Consider the following 23,468-nt stretch of genomic DNA (forward strand, 5'->3'; position numbering starts at 1 on the left):
GATAATTCAGCAAGTTTAAATATAATTAGATGGTAAAATAATAATGGTGGGTGTTTAAAGACCTTTAGTTCAAGGACATAACATTTTCCTCAGCATTTTCTATGAAGTTTTTTTTTAAACTAATATATCTAACATCGATAATAGAGATTATCTGCAGTCTTAAGGACTTTGACATTTTCCTTCATTTCTATTTGGGTAGACTTGTTTTGTTGTATTGTTGTTCAGTCATTCAGTCCTGTCCGACTCTTTGTGACCCCATGGACTGCAGCACACCAGGCTTCGTTGTCCATCACTGTCTCCTGGAGTTTGTTCAAACTCATGTCCATTGACTTCGTGATGCCATCCAACCATCTCATCCTCTGTCGTTCCCTTCTGTTGCCTTCAATCTTTCCCAGCATCAGGATCTTTGCTAATGAGTCAGTTCTTCGCATCAGGTGGCCAAAGTACTGGAACTTCAGCTTTAGCATCTGTCTTTCCAATGAATATTCAGGACTGATTTCCTTTAGGATTGACTAGTTTGATCGCCTTGCAGTCCAAGGGACTCTCAAGACTCTTCTCCAACACCACAGTTCAAAAGCATCAGCCTTCGGTGCTCAGCCTTCTTTATGGTCCAACTCTCACATCCATACATGACCACTGGAAAAACCATAGTTTTGACTATATGGACCTTTGTCAGCCAAGTAATGTGTCTGCTGTCTAGGTTTGTCATAGCTTTTCTTCCAAGGAGTAAGTGTCTTTTAATTTCATGGCTGCAGTCACCATCCTCAGTGATCTTGGAGCCCAAGAAAATAAAGTCTGTCACTTTTTCCAAACTTGTTTTAGAATATTCTTTGCAACTTTTCCTGATGTTCCATGACAGTGCAGGAGATGTGGCTGGTTCCCCTTTATCCAGAACAGTGAAAATATGAGAAATGGGATGTAAGACTACAAGCATAACTTAGGAGGCACCTGAGTTGCTTGTGGTCTTAGGTTTGGCACAGACAGAGGGGAGACAAGGACTAGCCCATTGTATATCTTTATCAGTTTGGACTGAGAGCCAGAGAAAGAAAATGGTCTAAGCTGGATCCTGCCAAGAAACCCTGGGCACTTCTTTTTAAAAAACATTTTTATTGGAGTATAGTTTATTTACAGTGTTATGTTAGTTTTTGCTGTACAGCAAAGTGAATCAGCTATATATATATAATATATTTTATATATATATATATCTCTCTCCATAGGTCATTATGAAGTAGTGAGTAGAGTTCCCTGTGCTTTATAGTAGGTCCTTAGTACTTATCTGATTTATATATAGCAGTGTGTAAATACAAGCCTATCTCAATCTCCCAATTTATCCCTCCTTCCTTTCCCCCTTGGTGACCACAGGTTTGTTCTCTACATCTGTGACTCTCTTTGTGAATAGGTTCATTGTACCATTTTAAAAAAGATAACTTATTTAAGCAATATCACACTATATTTGTTTTTCTCTGTCTGACTTACTTCACTCTGTATGACAATCTCTAGGTCCATCCATGTTGCTACAAATGACATTGTTTTGTCCTTTTTTATCAGAGAAGGCAATGGCACCCCACTCCAGTACTCTTGCCTGGAAAATCCCATGGACGGAGGAGCCTGGTAGGCTGCAGTCCATGGGGTCGCTAAGAGCCGGGCACGACTGAGCGACTTCACTTTCACTTTTCACTTTCATGCATTGGAAAAGAAAATGGCACCCCACTCCAGTGTTCTTGCCTGGAGAATCCCAGGGATGGCGGAGCCTGGTGGGCTGCCGTCTCTGGGGTCACATATTTGTTTTTCTCTGTCTGACTCACTTCACTCTGTATGACAATCTCTAGGTCCATCCATGTTGCTACAAATGACGTTATTTTGTCCTTTTTTACAGCTGAGTAATATTCCATTGTATGTATGTACCACATCTTCTTTATCCATTTCTCCATCAGTGAACACTTAGGTTTACTTCTGTGTCCTTAGAAAACTAAAAAAAAGCTGTCATTTGCTCCAGCAATCCCATTGCTGGGTATATATCTGAAGAAAACCATAATTCAAAAAGATACCTGCACCCCAGTTTTCACTACAGCACTATTTACAACAGCTGAGACATGGAAGCAACCTAGATGTCCATCGACATGGGCACTTCTGTTCATACTAAAGTGTAAGTCCCGTGAGAGCAGGGAGCTGCTTCATTTCTCGTGGTATCTGCAGCATCTCCACAGTGTCATGGGGGAGACGTGCAGTGAATATTTATTGAATGACAAAATAAGTTGAGTACCTATAAGGCCTTGTTTACAAAGACAGATATTGAACTCAGGTTCAAAACATGAATATTTTCAAAATAGTTTCTAAAAGCCATCATGTCTGCAAATGTAGAGAAGAGGATGTGTCATAAATAGATCAGATACATATTGCTTTACTTAGCCTTAGGTTCCCATAGTAACTAACTTCATGTTCCTTCTATAAAAAGTCTGGGTATGAATGTTTCTGCACAATGCTGTGTGCTTATGTACTTGGTCATGTAGGCTAAGGATGTTTTTGTTATGTCACATGTGTGTCTGCACTGAGCATCCTCCTGTGTTTGACCTTCCCACGTAGTAGGCTGTATGCCCTCACCCGTGGGAACTGGAGCTGGAACGTTTGTGCTGAGCACTACAGTCTCATGCTTTCTCTTTTTCCTTCCTGGTGTCTCGCTCTCTCAAATACAGTGTCACACACTTTGCTGAGACTTAAATTTGAGGGCCTTGCTCCAAGAGGAGTTGCAGTCTCATCAAATACAAGACTATGCTGTTGTTAGCATTTCACATAAAAATAGTCAAAGAGAAGGAGCCTCATTTGAAGAAAAGAATTATGTTTGCTTTTTTGGGTCTCTTTCCTCTGTGTATGTTCTCTTAGATATCAGCACTTATTCTTCTTCTGTCTCTATTGCTTTTGACTCTATAAACTCGAATATGTGCTCATCTACTGGATCATTATAATTAACTTTGGTCAGCTCTGAACTGACTGCACAGGGGAGGCAGGGAGCATCAGGGACCTGATTTGCTCGTAGGAGAGTCACTGACATGAGTACATCTCGTTGGTTCGTTTGTTCTTTCCTTAGTTCACTTACTCCCTCACCCGTCTTAGGCTAATGTATTTCACTGCATGTCTTTAGGCATATTATCTTCAGACTTGGCCTCACTGTTTATCACACCCTATTAGACTTGCTGGTTATGAAGGAACTGATAAGCACTAGAGCAGTTACAAACCCCACCTGTCTTCCAGGGCTTTCTCCTCAAAGCCTTTTCAGGTGGTTCAAGATCACAGAAATTTCTTCTGACTGAAGTTATGATATAATGAGGTCATATCATGCATATTCTACCCTATTTTTCTAGAAAATGATCCCTAAAGTGCAAGCCATTTGATTGCTAAGAAATGGGTAACTTATAAGGGCTTAAGGAAAAATTGGCTGTGATGAGTTTATTGAAAGTGGTACCTGTTTTATTTTCTGGTAGAGTTGAGAGATTTTTATTGGTAATTTTTTTTTTCACCTTATATAGTTTTAATTTGTCCATTGTCTTGTAATGCCACTGTTCAACATGGAAGCCTCAATCTTTCTGCTTTCTTATAAAATTATATAGGGTATGTGTGTGTGTGTGTCTGTCTGTCTTGGTGCTCCAACAAAAACATAAACTTATTGAGTACAAAGACTGTGTGCTATATATATTTTAAATCTCCCCCATGGCATTTAGGCCATAGTACTTACTTAATAACTAAAGTGTCATGTAGTAAGTGATCAAGTGAAAGTCACTCAGTCTTGTCCGAATCTTTGCAACCCCATGGATGCATGGAATTCTCCAGGCCAGAATACTGGAGTGAGTAGCCTTTCCCTTCTCCAGGGGATCTTCCCAACCCAGGGGTCAAACCCAGGTAGCCTGCATTGCAGGCAGATTCTTTACCAGTTGAGCCAGAATGATATAAATTGATGTTCATGTATGAAAATGAAATATATTAATGTAGGTTTGTGTGCTCAGGCACTTCAGTCATGTCCAACTCTTTGTGACCCTGTGGACCATAGCCCACCAGGCTCCTCTGTTTATGAGATTCTCCAGGCAAGAATAATGGAGTGGGTTGTCATGCCCTCCTCCTGGGGATCTTCCCAACCCAGGAATTGAACCTGCATCTCATGCTTTGCAGGCGGATCCTTTACCCACTGAGCCACCTGGGAAGCCCTAATATAGGTATAAAGCATGATAAATGATATATGTTAATGTCAGTATATAAATACTATATATTTATTGTCAATATGGGCTTTCCTTGTGGCTCAGCTGGTGAAGAATCCTCCTACAGTGCGGGAGACCTAGGTTCGATCCTTGGGTTGGGAAGATCCCCTGGAGAAGGGAAAGGCTACCCACTTCAATATTCTGGCCTGGAGAAGTCCATGGACTGTACAGTCCATTGGGTTGCAAAGAGACACAACTGAGCGACTTTCACTATTGTCAATATAATGTCAAGAACATATATACATATATGCATATTATTTTCATATGTGAGATATACTCAAAACATTGTCTAGCCTATGTGTAGTTAAACTATAGCAACTGTCATTATAATTGAGAGATGATACTCCAGATTTTCTGTGAGAACTATAAGTCTTTTGTAATATAAATGACTTTTGCATTAAGGGTGTCAGAGAAAGCCAGTGGTCAGTAGTTAAAATGGTAAAAACAGATTTTATTCAAGAACTATTGCAATGGGGTTTAAGAGACCTCAGGCTCAAATATAGCATAAGCAAGTGGGGATTTATATCCAAGGAGCAGGGTGAGGGTCAGTGGATGGAAAATTACTAAGAGGAAACATCAAGAGTAAAGGGGGATTCTATCTAAACTGACTTGACAGGATTCTTGATAAAACTGGGTGATGCAGAGATGATCACAGAAGCCCAGAGGTCAAGGCTTCATTGGGAAGAGCGTTCAGAGGAGGCTGACTGATGATTGGTCAAGGAAACGGTCTTTTGTAGGGGCTACTTTAAGTAGCTAATATTTATTTGGGTGTATCCTGACATTTTCTGTTTAGGTGTAAGAAAGCACAATTTGGGAGTTTGTGCCTATACTTGCTTTGTCAGTGAATGTGTGTGTGTGTGTGTTATCAGATTTGTATTGAGGAATAATTTTCTCTTAAGCATTTGCTATCTACTGAAAAAACATAACGCACAACATGAGAGTTATGAGTTAAGTTTTGTTTGGGGCAAAATAAAGGCTATACCCTGGGAGACAGCCTCTCAGAGAGCTCTGAGGGACTGCTCCTAAGGGGTAAGAGAAAAGGGCAGGATGTATGTGATTTTGATAAAGAGGGTACATGCAGTTAACACATTTTGAGAAAAGGTGGCTGCTAGTAATGATTTTAGTGCTTTTCTAGATATGAGAAGATGCAGGAAATTAGACTCATAAAATCTTCTCCTAAAAATGTATATCTGCAGGCCTGTTCTGTTTTTTTCCCCAGAGCACAGAGTGCCTCATTTCTGATCTCCATCCTGAACTCCTTTCAGAGGTGTTGAAGGTCAGTGTCTGCAGTAGCTGGTGACTTTGTTCTTGCAGATGGCGAGCCACAATTTTTCATCCACTTTCATCAGGAGTAATTCCATGCTCTATTTCTTTTTGGGTTGTTTCCTTGGTTCCCATATATTTACAATGTTGAATTTTCAGAGTGTTCCATCATTTTGTTATTTGAGGCAGTATTTTCATTCCCCAGTGTTTGGTGATTTGCAGACTTGTCTAAATAACTGCTGTCCCCTGAGTGGGGTCACGACAAGCCCTTCCTCCAGTTTATAATTTAGAGTGTGGCTTGTGAGCGGATGTTCTGCTGTTTAGAGTGTGCTCTGACTCACATCATTATGTTTGGTGATAAAGTGTCAGGAGCCCTGTAATGTTGCAAAAATTGACAGGAACTTTTCCTCTTGTCAGCAAAATTGTGAAACATGTTGAAATAGGCAGAAAAGATGACTGACCTGTTTAGAGCACCTTTCTGACTGATCAGTTTCTGTATAAGTTTGCATCGTTCCCTGACTTTGAACTATTTTGCAGTACTGAAATTGATAAGAATACAAATGATTCCTGTCCATAGAAATGAAAATCCATTTTATTTTTTGGAATGTAATTGATTATTGCCCTTAGGATATTTCCCAGTTCTGCGTCTCTTAGTTCATTTCACTTTCCTGGTTGGCAGCTGATATGTGTTCTTTTGAGTTCTCCTTTGAACTGGTGACAATGGCTTATTTCTGGATTGACTTGTTAGTTAATGACTTAAATAAAATATTTAAATTTACATTTTCTTTTTAATTTCTCTTTGATACCCCCCAAATTCCCATTTCCAAGGGATCCATGTAGTTCAATATCTATTTAGGTCTGTGGCTAGAGTTATGAGGTATTATCTATAAATCTGCAAAATGAATGTGCTGTAGCTCTCTTTATTCAGTACCTTGAATACCATTCAAAATATTTGGGGAGTGTATATTGTATCTTGAGTGATTTTACTGCATCACACTATTTCTTAGATCTCTGCTTTGAGTTTAGGGTTGACTTCAGAAGTAGATTTAAAAAATTATTACTGGCCTAGATGAAATAGCCTATTAAATAATTTAAAAAATAAAACCCATCAGGTAGGGGCTGCAGTCTAAATTTCTGACCCCAAGTGCTGCCCTCTGCATGAAGTATGTTTGCATTTCAGTGTTTTTAAATTATAAATAAACACATTACAGTTTCCTGCTGGAGTGCTAAGAATTTTGTAACTTAACAATAGCTGTGCCTCTTTAGATTTCAAGGGTATTCTAGAGGAGGCAGGTAGAATAAAGAATCATAGGAAGATTAATTGGCATATGACATCTACCACTGCATCCAGAAAACACAACATACCTTTTCTGTGTACTTACTTCTATTCTCATCTCATAACTGGCAACCTGAATAACACAGAGGCCATGGTGACAGAGTTTTCTTGAGCTTGGCTATTTTATTCAGAGGTCTTGCTTCATTTGAAATTCATGCCATACTTTTCAGCATCATTATTTTGCAAGGAGGATAACAAATTACATATGAGGGCCAGGATCTTTACAGTGGGATATGCAGATGAGAAAGAAAGACTTCCTAATACAAATAACTGGGAACAAGAGGAACAGGAAAACCATTATGCAACTATATGGCTGGTCTAGGCTATTCTGCAGTAGGAGATTGTGGTAGGCTGAATACTACTCCTCCTACCAAAGAAAGGTGGCCATGTCCTAATCCCTGGAATCTGTGTATGTTACCTTATATGACAGGGGGAGAAAAGGGCCTAGAAAAAGACTGTGAAGATGTGAATAAGAATCTTGAGATGAAGATGGTTATCTGAATGGGTCTTAAGTGTAGTCACAACGGGGAGGAAGAAGAAGGCAGTGTGTCCACAGAGGCAGAGATTGGTGTGATGGCAGCTGCAAGCCAATGAAGCTGGCAGACACCAGAAACTGGAAGAAGCAAGGAATGGATTTTGCCTGAGGGCCTCCAGAGGGAATGTGGCCTGGGTGGCACTTCAGTGATGCTGGCTTTGGACTTCTGGCCTCCAGAATTGTAAGAGAACAAAATTCTGTTGCTTTAAGCTGATAAATTTTTGGTAATTTGTTACAGCAGTCAAAGGAAAACTAATACAGATTTTAGTACCTGAAAGTGGGGAGTTGCTGTAACACATAACTAAAAATGAGCAGGTGGCTTTAGAATTGGGTAATGAACAGAAGCTGGAAGAATTTAAAGTACATGATAGAAAAAACCTAGACTGCCTAGAACAGACTGTTGACAAAAATATGAATGTTAAAGATTCTTCCAGTGATGATTCAGGAAGAAGTGAGAAATACAGTAGTAAAAGTGAATATTAAATTGTCCTTAGCAGAATGTTGGTAGAAATTTTAAATGTGCTACTGGTTAAGGCTAAAAAGAACATGAGGAACGCATCGTTGGAAATTGGAGGACAGGTGATTTTTGTTATATAGTGGCAGAGTTTAACAGTTTCATCCTGTTGTGTGGAAGGTAAGTAACAGTTGTAAGTGATGAACTTGAATATCAACGGGGGAGGTTTCTGAGCAAAGTTTCACAGCTTACAATAAAATGTTAGAGGAAAGAGAAATCGAAGGGAGAATTGTTAAAAAGAAATCGAGACTTGATTATTTGGAAAATTCTCAGCCTGTGCAAATTGCAAAAGATGCTAAATTCATAACTGTTAGGAGAGTATGCTTTGGAGACAAGGCCCAGAGTGTGGCTGGAAAACCTTTTGCTAGTGTCAAAGAAATTAGGTGTGTGATTCATGGATCTCAACTGTCTTAGCAGAAACCAGGAACACAGATGGGATTATCCAGGAAAGATTTTAGGAAGATCTTCTGTCTCATGGAATGAAATGCACAGGAGACCCACAAACTTTTTGATAAAAGGGGAAATACTGCCAGCATCAAGAAAACGATGGAGATGGATGAAATGCAGGAGGGCTGTTGGATTCCCAAAAGTTTACAGGCAAGAAGAAGTCCAGTAAAACTATTCAACTGCAAATATGTTTTTATTTAAAAAAAAATTTCAGAAGAATGACTCTGAGGGTAGAGTCTTGGGCCCAGAGATTGGAGCCACGAACTATAGTGGATTATTCCCAGACCTTGAAACGTTATGTAATTTGTCCTACTGAATTTTGAAATGTCTTGAGATGGTTGACATCATCCTTCCCTTTCTTCCACTTTATCTTGTTCTGAGTGGGAATGTCTATAACTGTTGTTAATGTCAAAAACCACTGGACTTTGGAAGCAGGTAACATAGGTGCACAGATGGAGAGGAATCTTGCCCCCTTATAGATCATAACCAGAGTCTCCTTGATACTTGATTTAAATGATTAGATTTGGGACCTTTGAGCTGATGAGATGTAAATGAGGTTTTGGCCTTTGAATTGATACTGTAATGGGTTGAGACTTTTTAGGGAATGTTGGTATGTGGTGAGTGTATTTTGCATGTGGGAAGGACATGAAATTTTGAAACTAGAGGGTGGGCCGTGGTAGGCTGAATAATGCCCTCCTCTTCAAAAGATATTCATATCCTCTCCCCTGGAACCTATGAGTTGTTATCTTTTGTGGATAAAAAGGTTGAAGATGTGAACAGGTTATGGATCTTGAGATGGGGGATTTTTTTTTTTTAATGATCTCAGTGGACCCTAAATGCAATCACAAGAGTCTTATCAGAATGAGATAAAAAGGAGATCAGACAGAAGAGGAGAAGGCAATGTGACCACAGAGGTAGAGACCAGAGTGATTCAGCCACAAACCAATGAATGGCAGCAGCCACTAGAAACCAGAAGAGGCATGGAGAGTGTTCTCCCCACAACCTCCGGAGGGAGGGCAGCCTGGTTGACGTTTTGATTTTGGCCCAGTGATACCAAGTTTGGATTTTTTGCCTCTAGAACTGTGAAAGGATAAAGTTCTTTTGTCTCAAGTGGCTTACGTGTGTGGTAATTTTTGGCAGCATCTGCAGAAAACTAATATAGAAATAGAGGGAGAATCAAATGGTTTCTGCTTACCTGTGTCCTCTTGTATTCTGAGTGTGAGACATCTTTATGATTCTTATTAGACTTGTAACTATCAGGCTCTTATATTCAAAACTTTGACCACTTCTATTTTAAAACTAGCATTCTATTTCAAGCACAATTGCGTTATATAAACTGAAAACACTAGTAAATGAATGGAAGGCTTGAGTTTTGCTCTCAGCTATGTTGCTTACTAGGTAGGTATGTATGAGTAAGTCACCTCTGAGTTTTAGTTGAGTAATGGGAATAATGTTAACTGTCTTTCCTAATCCACATAATTATTATGAGTATTTAATGACATAAATATGTGTGAAAAATTCCAGATAAAGTGCATGTGAGATTCCATAATAAACTCTTAATTAGGCTCCCTCAACCTATAGGAAGGTTTTTCATGAGCTATTTTGTACACAAATCACTGAACACATGAAACACTCCCCCCACCTTAGATAAGATGCTAGAGGTGGAATTTTGGAGTCAAATTTATTTTAACACATTAAAGCTCTTGGTACAGAATGACTGTTTCTCCCCAGACATCCTATACTACTTCATTCTCTCTTTGGAAGCACATATGAGTGCTCATTTTACTGCACTGTTACATTAGAGAGTTTTAAAATAAATTTAAATGTCATGTCAACTTGATGAAAATCATTATTTGTATTTCTTTGGCAGTGTTCAACTTGTTTTGTATATATATTTTTTGTTAGTTGCTCAGTGGTGTCAAGTTCTTTGTGACCCCATAGGCTGTAGCCCTCCAGGCTTCCCTGTCTGTGGAACTCTCCAGGCAAGAATACTGAAGTGGGTTGCCATTCCCTTCTCCAGGGGATCTTCCCAACCCAGGGATCAAACCCAGGTCTCCTGTATTGCATATACTTGGCTATTTGTGTTGTTCTTTAATGAATTGCTTGTGTTCTTTGACCATATTTCCAATAGTTATTTGTCCTTTTCCTTACTGATTTTTAGAAACCCAGTATTTTATACTTTAAAGATTATGGTGAAATATATATATATCAAATTTAGCACCTTAATAATTTGAAGTATACAGTTCAGAGGCATTGAGTACATTCATATTGTTGTACACCCATCACCACCATTCATTTGCAGAACTCAGAAACCTGGTATTCTTAAGTTAATTAACCTTTGCTGTATGTTTCTTCGGCAGTTCGTTTTGTTGTTTACTTTTTGCTTTTGTTTAGGATGACTACTGATGTGTAGTGTTTAACATTTGTATGCTGTCAAATTTAGTGAACCTCATTGTGTTTTCCTCCCTCCCTCTCTCTCTCCTTTCCTCCCTTCTTCCCTCCTTCCTCTTATCTTTCCTTCTGGAAAGCCTTTCCCATTTGTGGGTTTCTATTGATTTTTTTTTAAACATGTGTAGATTTGTTCTTAGTTGGCAGTAAAACATATTAGAAATCCAGATTCTTGTCAAATAACATCATCTCAAATTGTCTGTTACCAAGCTTTGTTAAAAAAAAAAAAAAAATCCTATTTGAAAAAAAAATCCTATTTAGAGATGATTGCTTGAGGGATATAATGAATCTTATTTCTGGGAGAGAGTCTGCTGAATGCAGCATAAAGCCCTTGGCTCCCAGCTCAGTGATTATACTTTCTTTAACTCTCGGTCCCTTTTTGTTTTATCTTTAACAGCATGCAGATATTGAAGCAGGGGAAACAGAGATGCAGGTAGTTTGTGCCTTACCTTATTACCACTAGTTAGTTCCTTCCTGCATATCACCCTCTGTACCCACATTGCCTTTAAGAAGAAGAAGAATTCTACCACTAATAAGTGCTAACTCAGTGGAGCTTAACCTGGCTAACATTTTACTGCTGCAAAGCCATGCAAAATAGGAAATACTATTATTCTAATTTTACCAATGAAAAAAATGGATGCTTTGAGAGGTAAAGTGGCTTGCCCAGTATAGCACATTGTTGGTATGTGGAGGAATAGGATGTCAGTTCAGACTCAGACCTGATTCCAGAACCTGCCTCTTAACTGGTATTCTTTCTTAGTGTACACACACACACACGCACACACATGCACACAAACTTCCCTACCTCCCACACCTAGTTTTCTGATGATTATGTGACAATATTTCTATTCACTCCCGTTATTAATAAACAGAGTAGATGAAACCACCTAGCAACTTCTAAAATATTAAGTTGAAAATATTTTGGGCTAGATTTGTAACTTCTCTCATTCTTGAAATGCTACAGTGAAATGAAATGCTACATTTTTTCCTCATTCCTATCAGCTCAAGGTCTCAGTGATGTGCTCTGAGCAGGGGTGGTCAACGTGAAGACAGAGTTCAGAACAACCAAGGGCCAGAGACAAGTGGGTTGGTCTTACTTGGTGACTGTAGTAAATGGTCTATTTTACAGTCAGTGATTGAAGATAGTCTGCTGTGGTGGGGATATATTGAGCCTGGAAGAGCTGCTTTAAAATTTGGTAGTTGTTTAATTAGTATTTGGATGATTAATTATTATGCCTTCTGCTAAATTTTAAACAGTGAAAAACTAGGTCTGTGGGAACAATTCTCTTATTTCTTCCTTTGAAAAACTTAGGACAGTGACAGCCTTCAATTTCTTAGGGTTATTTTGCTCATATATTCAGATCTATCAATTATTCAGATCTTAAGAAGCCTGCAAAAATAGGGACGTGTGCTGTTGCCTTTTGGGTGTGTGAGATTACAGGTCCCTGGTCACACCATTAAGTGTATGGCTGTCATGTTCCTCTTCAGAGCCTTAGCACCTTGTATGGTACATTTTTTTTCAAACTTTAAACTTTTTATTTTTATTGGGGTATACCCTGGAGGCTCAGATAAAGAATCTGCCTATAGTGTGGGAGATCTGGGTTCAGTCCCTGGCTTGGGAACATCCCCTGGAGAAGAAAATGTCAACCCACTCCAATATTCTTGGCTGGAGAATTTCATGGACAGAGGAACCTGATGGGCTGTAGTCCATGGGGTCACAGAGAGTCAGACATGACTGAGCGACCTAAACACACATAGCCAATTAACAATGTTGTGGTAGTTGCAGGTGAACAGTGAAGGGACCCAACCATATATATACATGTATCCATTCTCCCACAAACCTCCCTCCCATCTAGGCTGGCACATAACATTAAGTGGAGTTCCATGTGCTATACAGTAGGTCCTTGTTGGTTATCTGTTTAGAATGTAGCAGTGTACACATGACCTTCCCAAACGCCCTAACTGTCCCTCCCTCCCACCCCTGGCCCTGGCAACTGTATGTTTGTTTTCTAAGTCTCTGAGTCCTTTTCTGTTTTGAAAGTCAGTTCATTTGTGGCATGATATATTTTTTTATCAAAAAACTGCATGATATGGATGGAGTCTTGGAAGAATGAGGATCAACCAGAGAGAACAGTTTGGAATGAGGCTTCCAGGCAGGTTTGAGAGTGACTGAGAAAGCACAGTTGTCCCATTAAAACTGGCTCTAACAAAGACTTGTCTTTGTGATTATTTGCAGAAAGATTACCACTTTGAATATACAGAATGTGATAGCAGTGGCTCCAGGTGGAGAGTTGCCATTCCGAATTCCGCAGTGGACTGCTCTGGCCTGCCTGACCCAGTGAGAGGCAAAGAATGCAGTATGTCTTGACTTTTTGACCTTTTTCCCAGTTAAACCCTAAGTCCTTCATATGAGCCTGAGAAGTTAAGTGTGATGCCTATAAAAGGCCTTGGAAAAAGGGAGCATGGCTGTCCAGCAGAACAGAAGCATATTTTCTCAGCACCGAGTGCCCTCGGGTCTGAAGTCTGAAAGGAGATGCAGGCTGTGTTAAAGGGTGTTGTTTTCATTTATTTGTCTTAAAAAATCTGGTTACTATCTTTCTTGAAATTCTAAAGGGCAGAGTGGCAGAATTTCTATTTAATAGATTTTTTTTCTTTAAATTTTAAGGGACTTTTCAGAGTTTTGGTACACATAAGTAGCATTTGGTACACATAATATTGTTAAAAATACATTGCGTAAAATGTGCCCTCTTAGTCATTTGTAGGTTCGATGACATTAAGAACAGTTACATTGTTGTGCTTTCCTCTCCAACACACATCTATAGAACTCTCTAACCTGGCAATGGATTTGTTTTTGGTTTTTTTTTAGCCATAGAAATATTATAATTTGTCTTTTTAATGTACAGAGAAATTAGAGAATTTGTCTATCATATTCGACAGCTTGTCTTGTAGCAATTAAGCAGGTTTGAAGTGTAACATGAATTAACAGAAATACGTCATTAAATTAATTTTCATTTATAGACTCTACTTTTAAAAACCCTTGAATTTGGTGAGTCATAAGATCCTGCAGTAAAGTTGTCTTGTGGTATTCTAGAGTTCAAAGCCAGAAGTAAGACAAAGATTATTTTGGTTTTTCTACAGTCCTCCAAATGGTATTCCTAAAAGCTGAGTTGTTTTGTTCCCAAATGAAAAAGCAGATAAGTAAATTAATTAAACAGATAGCTAATTCCTTCCTCTTCATGGGAAAACTCTATCTCCATGGTTGGTTGGAGGAATTTTAGCATAGGTGTGGATTTAGTAATAAAAGAGAGACGGGAAGATGGTATGTCTTAGGAAAATTAGAGAAGAAAGACATTATTTCTTGGTGAATGATATTAAATGAATATAAAGAGAACCTGAGAAATCCAGGTTAGCCAGGGAAAGGCTTGTGTCCAGCAAGAATCTTGAGAGGATAGTGGGGCCAGTGAAGAAGATGGATCCATGGCTGGGGTATATGTGACCGCCTCTACAGAAAGGACCAGCTCTCAGGGAGGATTCCAGTTAAAAGGGAAACAGCCTGAGTATTGCCTGTGGAATTAACTCATTGCAAAATTGCTTCTGTCACTTTTCTGAAAAATCTGTATATCTTTTATCTATATTTACATTTTCCTTATGGGCTAATTCCTTGTTTCCCTTGTAAACAACCCTACTGAGGTGCAGTGTGTCAGCATTTTGAATGTATCAGATCTCTTCAAGAAAATTAGAGATACCACGGGAACATTTCATGCAAAGATGAGCACAATAAAGGACAGAAACGGTAGGGACCTAACAGAAACAGAAGATATTAAGAAGAGGTGGCAAGAATACACAGAAGAACTGTACAAAAAAGATCTTTATGACACAGATAACCACAATGGTGTGATCACTCACCTAGAGCCAGACTTCCTGGAATGCAAAAGCAAGTGGGCCTTAGGAAACATTATTGCTAACAAAGCTAATGGTGGTGATGGAATTCCAGTTGAGCTATTTCAAATCCTAAAAGATGATGCTGTGGAAGTGCTGCACTCAATATGCCAACAAATTTGGAAAACTCAGCAGTGGCCACAGGATTGGAAAAGGTCAGTTTTCATTCCAATCCCAAAGAAAGGCAATGCCAAAGAATGTTCAGACTACTGCACAATTGCATTCATCTTACACACTAGCAAAGTAATGCTCAAAATTCTCCAAGCAAGGCTTCAACAGTATGTGAACCAAGAATTTCCAGATGTTGAAGCTAGATTTAGAAAAGGCAGAGGAACCAGAGATCAAATTGCCAACATCTGTTGGATCATCGAAAAAGCAAGAGAGTTCCACAGAAATGTCTACTTCTGCTTTTTTGACTACACCAAAGCCTTTGACTGAGTGGATCACAACAAACTGTGAAAATTTCTTCATGAGATGGGAATACCAGACCACCTTATCTGCCTCCTGAGAAATCTGTATGCATGTCAAGAAGTAACAGTTAGAACTGAACATGGAACAACAGATTTGTTCCAAATTGGGAAAGGAGTACGTCAAGGCTGTATATTGTCACCCTACTTATTTAACTTCTATGCAGAATTCAGTTCAGTTGCTCAGTCGTGTCTGACTCTTTGCATCCCCATGGACTGCAGCACACCAGGCTTCCCTGTCCATCACCAACTCCCCAAGTTTACTCAGACTCATGTCCATTGGGAGAAGACAATGGTGACCCACTCCAGTACTCTTGCCTTGAAAATCCCATGGACGGAGGAGCCTGGTAGGCTGCAGTCCAGGGGGTCTTGAAGAGTCGGACATGACTGAATGACTTCACTTTCACTTTTCACTTTCATGCACTGGAGAAGGAAATGGCAACCCACTCCAATGTCCTTGCCTGGAGAATCCCAGGGATGGAGGAGCCTTGTAGGCTGCTGTCTATGGGGTCAAACAGAATCGGACACAACTGAAGCAACTTAGCAGCAGCAGCAGCATGTCCATTGAGTCAGTGATGCCATCCAACCATCTCATCCTCTGTCATCCTCTTCTCCTCTTGCCTTCAATCTTTCCCAGCATCAGAGTCTTTTCCAATGACTATGCAGAGTACATCATGAGAAATTCTGAACTGGATGAAACATAAACTGGAATCAAGATTGCCGGGAGAAATGTCAATAACCTCAGATATGCAAATGACACCACTCTTATGGCAGGATGTGAAGAAGAACTAAAGAGCCTCTTAATGAAAGTGAAAGAGGAGATTGAAAAAGTTGGCTTAAAATTCAACATTCAGAAAACTAAGATCGTGGCATGTATTCCCATAACTTCATGGCAAATTGATGGGGAAACACTGGAAACAGTGATAGACTTTATTTTCTTGGGCTCCAAAATCACTGCAGATGGTGACTGCAAGCCATGGAATTAAAAGATGCTTGCTCCTTGGAAGAAAAGCTATGACAGTCCTAGACAGCATTTTAAAAAGCAGAGACATTACTTTGCCGACAAAGGTCCAACTAGTCAAAGCTATGGTTTTTCCAGTAGTCATATACGGATGTTAGGGTTGGACTATAAAGAAAACTAAGCTCCAAAGAATTGATGCTTTTGAACTGTGGTGTTGGAGGAGGCTCTTGACGAGTCCCTTGGACTGCAAGGAGATCAAACCAGTCAATCCTAAAGAAAATCAGGCCTGAATATTTATTGGAAGGACTGATGCTGTAGCTGAAATTCCAATACTTTGGCACCTGATGTGAAAAACTTGACTCATTGAAAAAAACCCCTGATGCTGGGAAAGATTGAAGGCAGGAGGAGAAAGGGATGACAGAGGATGAGATGGTTGGATGGCATCAACAACTCAATGGACATGAATTCGAGCAAGCTCCAGGAGCTGGTGATGGACAGTGAAGCCTGGCGATGCTGCAGTCTCTGCAGTCACAAGAGTCTGACATGACTGAAGGACTGAACTGAACTGAATTGTTTCAGCAGCTGTGCTGATGTTGACTGACACTGGCTTTTGAGAACTGATTGTTCCTTTGAAATGGGCTATGGTGGAGTATTTACATGATGGAAATTGACAAACACTACAAATCAGCTTACCAGCATACCACTAATTAAATTCATTGGCCAAAATTTCAAAAATATGCTTCAGAATTGATGTCTGACTAGGAATTATTTCTGTTTGTTGCCAAGGATGTTTTTTGCTCATTAATTATTATTATCTTCCACAGATAATGTTATGAATTTGACATGCCAGCCAGAACTACTCTAAAAACTCAATATAGTAAAGTCATTATTAGTTGTAAATCACTTTAAATGATAGTACTTACTTTTAAAATGATAGCCTAAAATGATACTACTTATGAGATGGCTCTATCTTGGTTTGTCTGAAATCTGAATTTACATGTATTTCTGTATACTATAATTATATCTGCTCTGGAGGTTATTAGTCTGGCCTCTGATTGTGACTGTTCTTTATATGATAAAGGCAAGTTATTTTGAAACTCACAAGAAACTTAATAGAGGCAATTACCTTAGAAGCTCAGTCAATTCCTAACATTAAGCGCGGTGCTTAGCACATTACTGGCCATCAAAGCACTGCTGAAGGCAGTTATGATAATAACTGAAATATTCCTTCAGTGGCTTAGATGTTCTACTGCTAATAATAGCTACCATTTTTCATACATGGATGTTAGGCTAACCACCGTGCTTGGAGCTTCGTATCATTTTCCATTGTATCCTCACAACAACCCTCTCTGATAGCTAATGTCAATATCTCTGCTGATAAGAAAACTTGGAGTTAAGATGGTGAAGTCAGTTACTGCAGGTTGGGTTATATAGGCAGGATGTGGCAGATGTGCGGTCAAATACAGACATGTCTGATTCCAGAACCTATCTGGACATATAAGCTGGCATGGGGGTACATATAGCTCTATCACTGACCATCTTCAAGGGAAGATATTAGAAAACGTGTGCTTCAGGATAAAAGAGGATAAAAATGTTGGGGTTCAGGAGCAGCTTGCTATCTGCAAGTGGTGTGTGAATGATGCCCAGACCTGAAATGATGGTGATGCCCACAGGCACTAGACTCAGCAGTTATGTTGTGATGATATGGCCCAGCAGTTGGGCCATCTAAAAGAAAATTTAAAAATTCACATATCTGCTTCATGCAAGTGAAAAATATTTAGGGCAGTGCTTATGTAAGGCATAACTTCCCCAGATCCCACTGTTCTCAGTGAAGCAAAACCCAGAATGCGGCCTCAGTTGAAATTCCTATAGAATCTTCAAAATGTAATTGGCTAGATCTTTCCCTCTTTCTCAGAAACAAACAGTACATGAGGCTTCTCCTTAGGAAAAGGATTATAGAAATGTTTATGTAGCAACTGTATGTTTTAAAAAATAAAATTGATGGGCAAGCTGTATTATATCTTTATCTTTAATAAATCCTGTAAAATCTGGTTGCATGGCTCTGAGTGAAGTTAATGAGAAGTCAGGCTTCAGTTTTTGTTGTGCTAGATCCCTAGACTGTATGTGAGCTTGAGGCTTGCTGCACTCAGGAAATGGGAGGGAGAGACCTCTGTTTATTAACTGACACAGCTTCCCATTGTCCTCCTGACCCCTCCGCTGTAGAGTCTTCAGTGTCTTAGGCAGTGCTGCACTGGGCAGGCCACCGAGATGACTTCATTTCTCTCTGTCTCTCTGCTGGCTCCAGGCTTAGCTTCAGAGAACTTTGCTGCTGTTTCCAAGCCCTGGTGCCGAGTCTCATGTCTGTGGACATCATCCACCATTGGAGGTGTTGGTGTCATTCAGACACAGCTTACAGGTAGCGTGTCATTCCTGAATATAGCACTCGTTACTTCCTCCCAAAATGAGGCGATATAACCCCGGTCCCAACTCCATCCCTTCTCTACTGTTGGATCACTTTCCTCTTACGCAAGAGTTTTAAAACTCTTCCCTTGACTCTCTGGGTGTTTGCTTGACTTTCTTAGATTATTAAAAGCAATAGTCCTTCTGGAATGGTTTCCTGGGTGGGATACCTTCTCTCCTTATCGTCTCTCTTACTCTCACCAACCACATTGAAGAAAAGGGTCTTTTTGTTTCAAACTAAACTTTAGAAATAAAAGCCTGGCTACTAGGAGTGAGGGAAGAGCTCCTTTACCTATTGCCTTACATATTTTCAGACATGTCTGGAACACCAAAGGGAAAAAACATAGCAAGATCTCTCTTCCTTTGGGGAGTGTGTATTTCTGTTGTCTACTACTTCACATATTTCTCAGCCTGTGACTTCAAGTATAACCTTAACACATTGCTTTCTAATCAGGGATGACTAAAGTATTTGTAATCTGATTTGTTATGTTGGCATCAAGTCATAGTATTGTGGGCATTGTTTAGTCTTATAGTTCATTATTTGTATAAACTGATATTTGGCTCTTAGATTTTAAAATGCTATATTTAGATATTAAAAAACCCTTGAATACAATTGTTTTCCTTTTTTCACTGTGTCCCTCAGAGCTGTTGTTTTAACCTACATTTCATGGGCCTTAAGGTGTAAGCAGAGGTGACAGTTTGAATCAATAGTTTTTGATTCCAGTTGGACTAAAAGAAGAGGAAGGATTGTCATGGAAAGGGGAGTTGGTTTTAGCTTCCTGGGTGGGATATTTAAAAATCCCTTTTTGGGGGATCATAGCTCTTTGAAGGAGAAGGCAATAGTGACCGACTCCAGTACTCTTGTCTGGGAAATTCCCTGGACGGAGGAGCCTGGTAGGCTGCAGTCCATGGAGTCACTAAGAGTCAGACACGACTGAAGCGACTTAGCAGCAGCAGCAGCAGCAGCTCTTTGAAGTGTAGGTGCTTCCCCAGGATTCAATACATAGCCTGTTTCAGTTGTGTGGAGTTGTTATTGATATGGCAACCAGAACATTTGGGAAAATTGAATACATTGGTATTGAATGGTGAATGCATTCTGTTCTGCAATATTTCATGTAAACAATTAAATGGTGTTGAGAGTTTTTTTTGTTGAAAAATGCCAATACTTTTTAAAAACGGCTACTGCGATATCCCCTTGATAAAGGGCTGCAGTGCACATTTTCATAATAAAGTCTCTGAGAAACACGGTAATTATTTATAGAACATTTACTGTGTTTTAACTGAATTCTGTTTTACCCTGAGTTTCCCAAGTGTATTTGATTATAGGACTCTTTTATCCAATGTGTAGTTGCACCCTTTTGGCTAATTTCTGCAGATAATGTTTTTGGGGAAACGCAGGTTTAAACACAAATGCCAGGCTAATTTAGGAAATTTTTATATGTTGTTCCTTATGCTATGGTTTAGCTAATTTCATTGCTCTGTAAGGCTCAGTGGAAGCACTACCAAATGCGTGTCCAGTCCCAGACTTCCTACCGATCATGGGCAGGCGTGATATATACCTGGGATGAAACCCCAGATCTGCAACAGATGTATGTCTTGAGCAAAATATTTAGTTCACAGCTATTTATTGAGTTTTAATCGATTCACTAAACATTTGTTGAATATTTCCTATATTCTTGAAAATAGGGATCCAAAAATATTCCACAAACGAACACTAGATTCCTATTTTCCAAGATTTTTCATTCTAATGGAGCAGGTGGGGAAATAAATTATTCCTAGTATAGGGGCAAAGTGCAAGATAGATACAAATACCTAGGGTGATCTTGCTAAGAAGGGAGGGCTGACTTTTGCTCAGAGGGAGTCAAGAGACCTCACAGCAAAGCAGGTGTGAGTTTGAAATGCAGATTGAATAACCTTGGAAATTTATCTGACCCTTGGTAGGTTCATGTGAAAAATTGTGTCCTGACTTAGAGTTGAGACAGGGATTAAATGCCTTACTTAATGGGCCGTATGTGTTAATTTTCTGAGGATCTCTGAGGCGAACCCTCAAGGATGACCTTCATGAACTTGAAGCAGAGTGGCATTTGCGGCAGAGGGAGCATGGGCCGAGGTGAAGCTTAGAGGCAGCACTGGGTTTCCTGGGGGCCTGGCAGGTATGCGTGGCTGGTGCTCAGGGAGGAAGTGAGCAGGGACAGATAATGCTAGCCAGCCTTACAGGCTCCAGTGTGTTATACCAAGGACTTGAATCCGGAGACAGCTGTTTGCAGGTATTTGAGGGCCTTCAATGAAATAATAAATATAATTTATAGTATCCAGAATCATAATAATATAATAATGTAGCTTACTGAAAATAATAATAGAAATTATAATAGCCAATCTTTACTTGCTCTATGTCAGCATGATTGTAAATGATTTACATGTATTCTCTCAAATCCAAGTATCCTAATAACCTTGTGAAGTAGGTACTTGGATTATCTCCCAAAGATATGTCAAAGGCAGAACCGGGATTTGAAACAGAGCACTTTAGCTCCTGGGTCCATGTTCTTAACCTGTATGGTGTCCCATCTCTTTGGACAGCATTCCAGTGTTTATTGAACAAGTGTTAGGCCCCTTCTTGAGGCATTGTGCTCATCTTACATTACCTCTTGAAAAAATGTTATGCAGATCTCCTATAGGTAAATGGATTTTTTTTTTTTTTTACAAGATAGCATCTAAAGGCTCAAATATATTGTTTGGTGGGTTATTTTAATTGACTGATGACCTTATTATAAATTTTATCCTTAATCGTGTCTATTTTTCTGAAAGGGAGGGGAAACATTTTTAATTTAAGGCACATTTGTAGTTATATCCTCAAATACAATGGATTGCTTAGGGCCTTTTTTCCCCTGTCTAGAAAACTGTTGGTGCTTGAGGCCTGTAGTGTACATTCATTATTTAGCATGTAGCTATAGTAGAAAAATATTGATTTTTTTTAACAGTAGAGACTAGAATCTAGTCTAGTTTCCAACTAGAAAACTAAGAATTTCTGATTCTTAATTTAGAATAGAGTCTTGTTTCATTCTTCCCAAGAGGGGAGGAGCTGTCATCCTCTCCTGGACCCTAAGACAGCTCCAAACACTGGGATGTCTGTTGATTGAATAACATCGGTGTCACCAAGTTAGAGTCTGCCTTCAGTGTTTCATTTCTATAAGTTAAACACAGATATCTAATCAGACTAGTGAAAATATGTTCTACATATGAAAGGATCAAAACTTTTTGTCCTCAAGCTTTGGGTGTTCATGCATCAAATTTCAGGTGGGAAGAAGACTGGAGTTAAATCTGCTCAGCAACACACAAGTGGTTGGTGAAAGGCAGGAATGCATGAGATTGTTAAGATAACAGATCAAAAACAGGCTTTAGATCAGTTGAAGTGTTTGATGGGAGCTATGGTTGGGGAAACTTCTTTGAAAAAAGTGTTTTATAAGGAGATGACAGGACCCAGCCCTCAAAACTGCAAAATCAAGGGCAGAGGAGCTATCAGAAAGTACATGGTGACCGGGACTTTGTAAGGAAGAGGAAAAATTCAGGGTGATAACAATTGAAAGTTGAGAAAACTGATTTCACAGATGCATTTCTCTGCCCTCTTTGGTGACCTCATCAAATACTCTTTAACATTTACCTTCCCCTGACCTTCACTATTAGACTTTTTTCATAAACCTGGTGTCATCCTGTGCGCAGTGAACTGGAATTTGTCTCCTTCCCTATTCCCTATAACTATTCCCTATAACACACTGAAGTCAAGAAGCCACAAAAAATATATTTGTGTGTGTGTTTTAATAATAGGAAGTTTTAATCTAGGCTCTCTTAATTAATGGGGATTGTAGCTGTGGTGTTACTTGGATCAATTTTCCTCCCAGGAATTGGTGATTTGGGGGGTAGGGGTGGGGGACAGATTATTCTTGCTGATCAATCTTTTCCATGAAGCGCAGTGACAGTCACACCATCCTAACTGGTAGGGTTCTGTGAGGACTCGTTCACTGGAGAGAATGTTAAGGTGAGGATGCATTTTCACAGTAGGAGAGGCAATCCTTTGACTGAATAGTCTTTTCATAAAACAGTTAATTAGAGCACATCAGCCAGAACTGGTTTGTATTAATGTAATCCTTTGTATATCTCTTGTCTTCCTTTCATCTTTGCAAAATGAGAGGTGAAAATTTTCTTCCTTCCCTGTTGAAGAATTGCACAAATCTGAACTTACAAACATATCCCTGTGGCCTCCATCTTCATCACTGAATCTTAGTGGAAAGTTAAACATGTTTATTGTAGGTTATTTAAGAATTTGGTTCTGATCATTGCACCACTTCAGACTTGCACTGCAGCTCGTATGTTACTCCATGTGGCTAAGCAGCCCTGCTGTAAGTAGAATTCATGTCTTTTACTTCTAAGGCAGAGATGTGTTTTTCGGATGCTCTTCTTTACTTCAGAAACAGTGGATTTTTTTTTAGCTTAGCTGTAATAAAGTCTTTTGGCTTCATGGTACTGCAGGGAAGTATGTTTATTAAGTAGAGAGTCATAGGAGTTATGAGACTCATAGATTGTGAGTCTGCCCGTGGTGCCTGTAGAGAAGTTGAACTAAGATACTCCAGGTCACAGCAGATGAGGAAACTCGGCATCCATACCAGGAGGGTTTGTACCAGGTGATCTTAAAAGTCCCTTTTGGTCATTCTGGTAGTTTTAAGAGTTATTACATACCATAATTTATTCATTCTGTGATCAGATCATGTCTCATATTTCATGCCTTGTGAATTAGAGTGGAAATATAATATCTCTTCTCAACGTTCATGAGTATTTACTCCTCACAGAACACTGCAA

General features: G+C 39.4%; 1 protein-coding gene across 1 annotated transcript in view; it reads left to right on the forward strand.

Annotated features, from left to right (window-relative positions):
• Nucleotides 1-23,468, forward strand: part of ELAPOR2 (endosome-lysosome associated apoptosis and autophagy regulator family member 2) — a 221,166-nt gene that overhangs the window by 95,829 nt on the left and 101,869 nt on the right. The window contains 1 exon segment of the mRNA NM_001046238.4: nt 13,027-13,147. Coding sequence (NP_001039703.2) covers nt 13,027-13,147 — 121 coding nt within the window.

Source organism: Bos taurus, chromosome 4 (genome assembly GCF_002263795.3).
Source record: "Bos taurus isolate L1 Dominette 01449 registration number 42190680 breed Hereford chromosome 4, ARS-UCD2.0, whole genome shotgun sequence".
Taxonomy (NCBI): Eukaryota; Metazoa; Chordata; class Mammalia; order Artiodactyla; family Bovidae; genus Bos; species Bos taurus.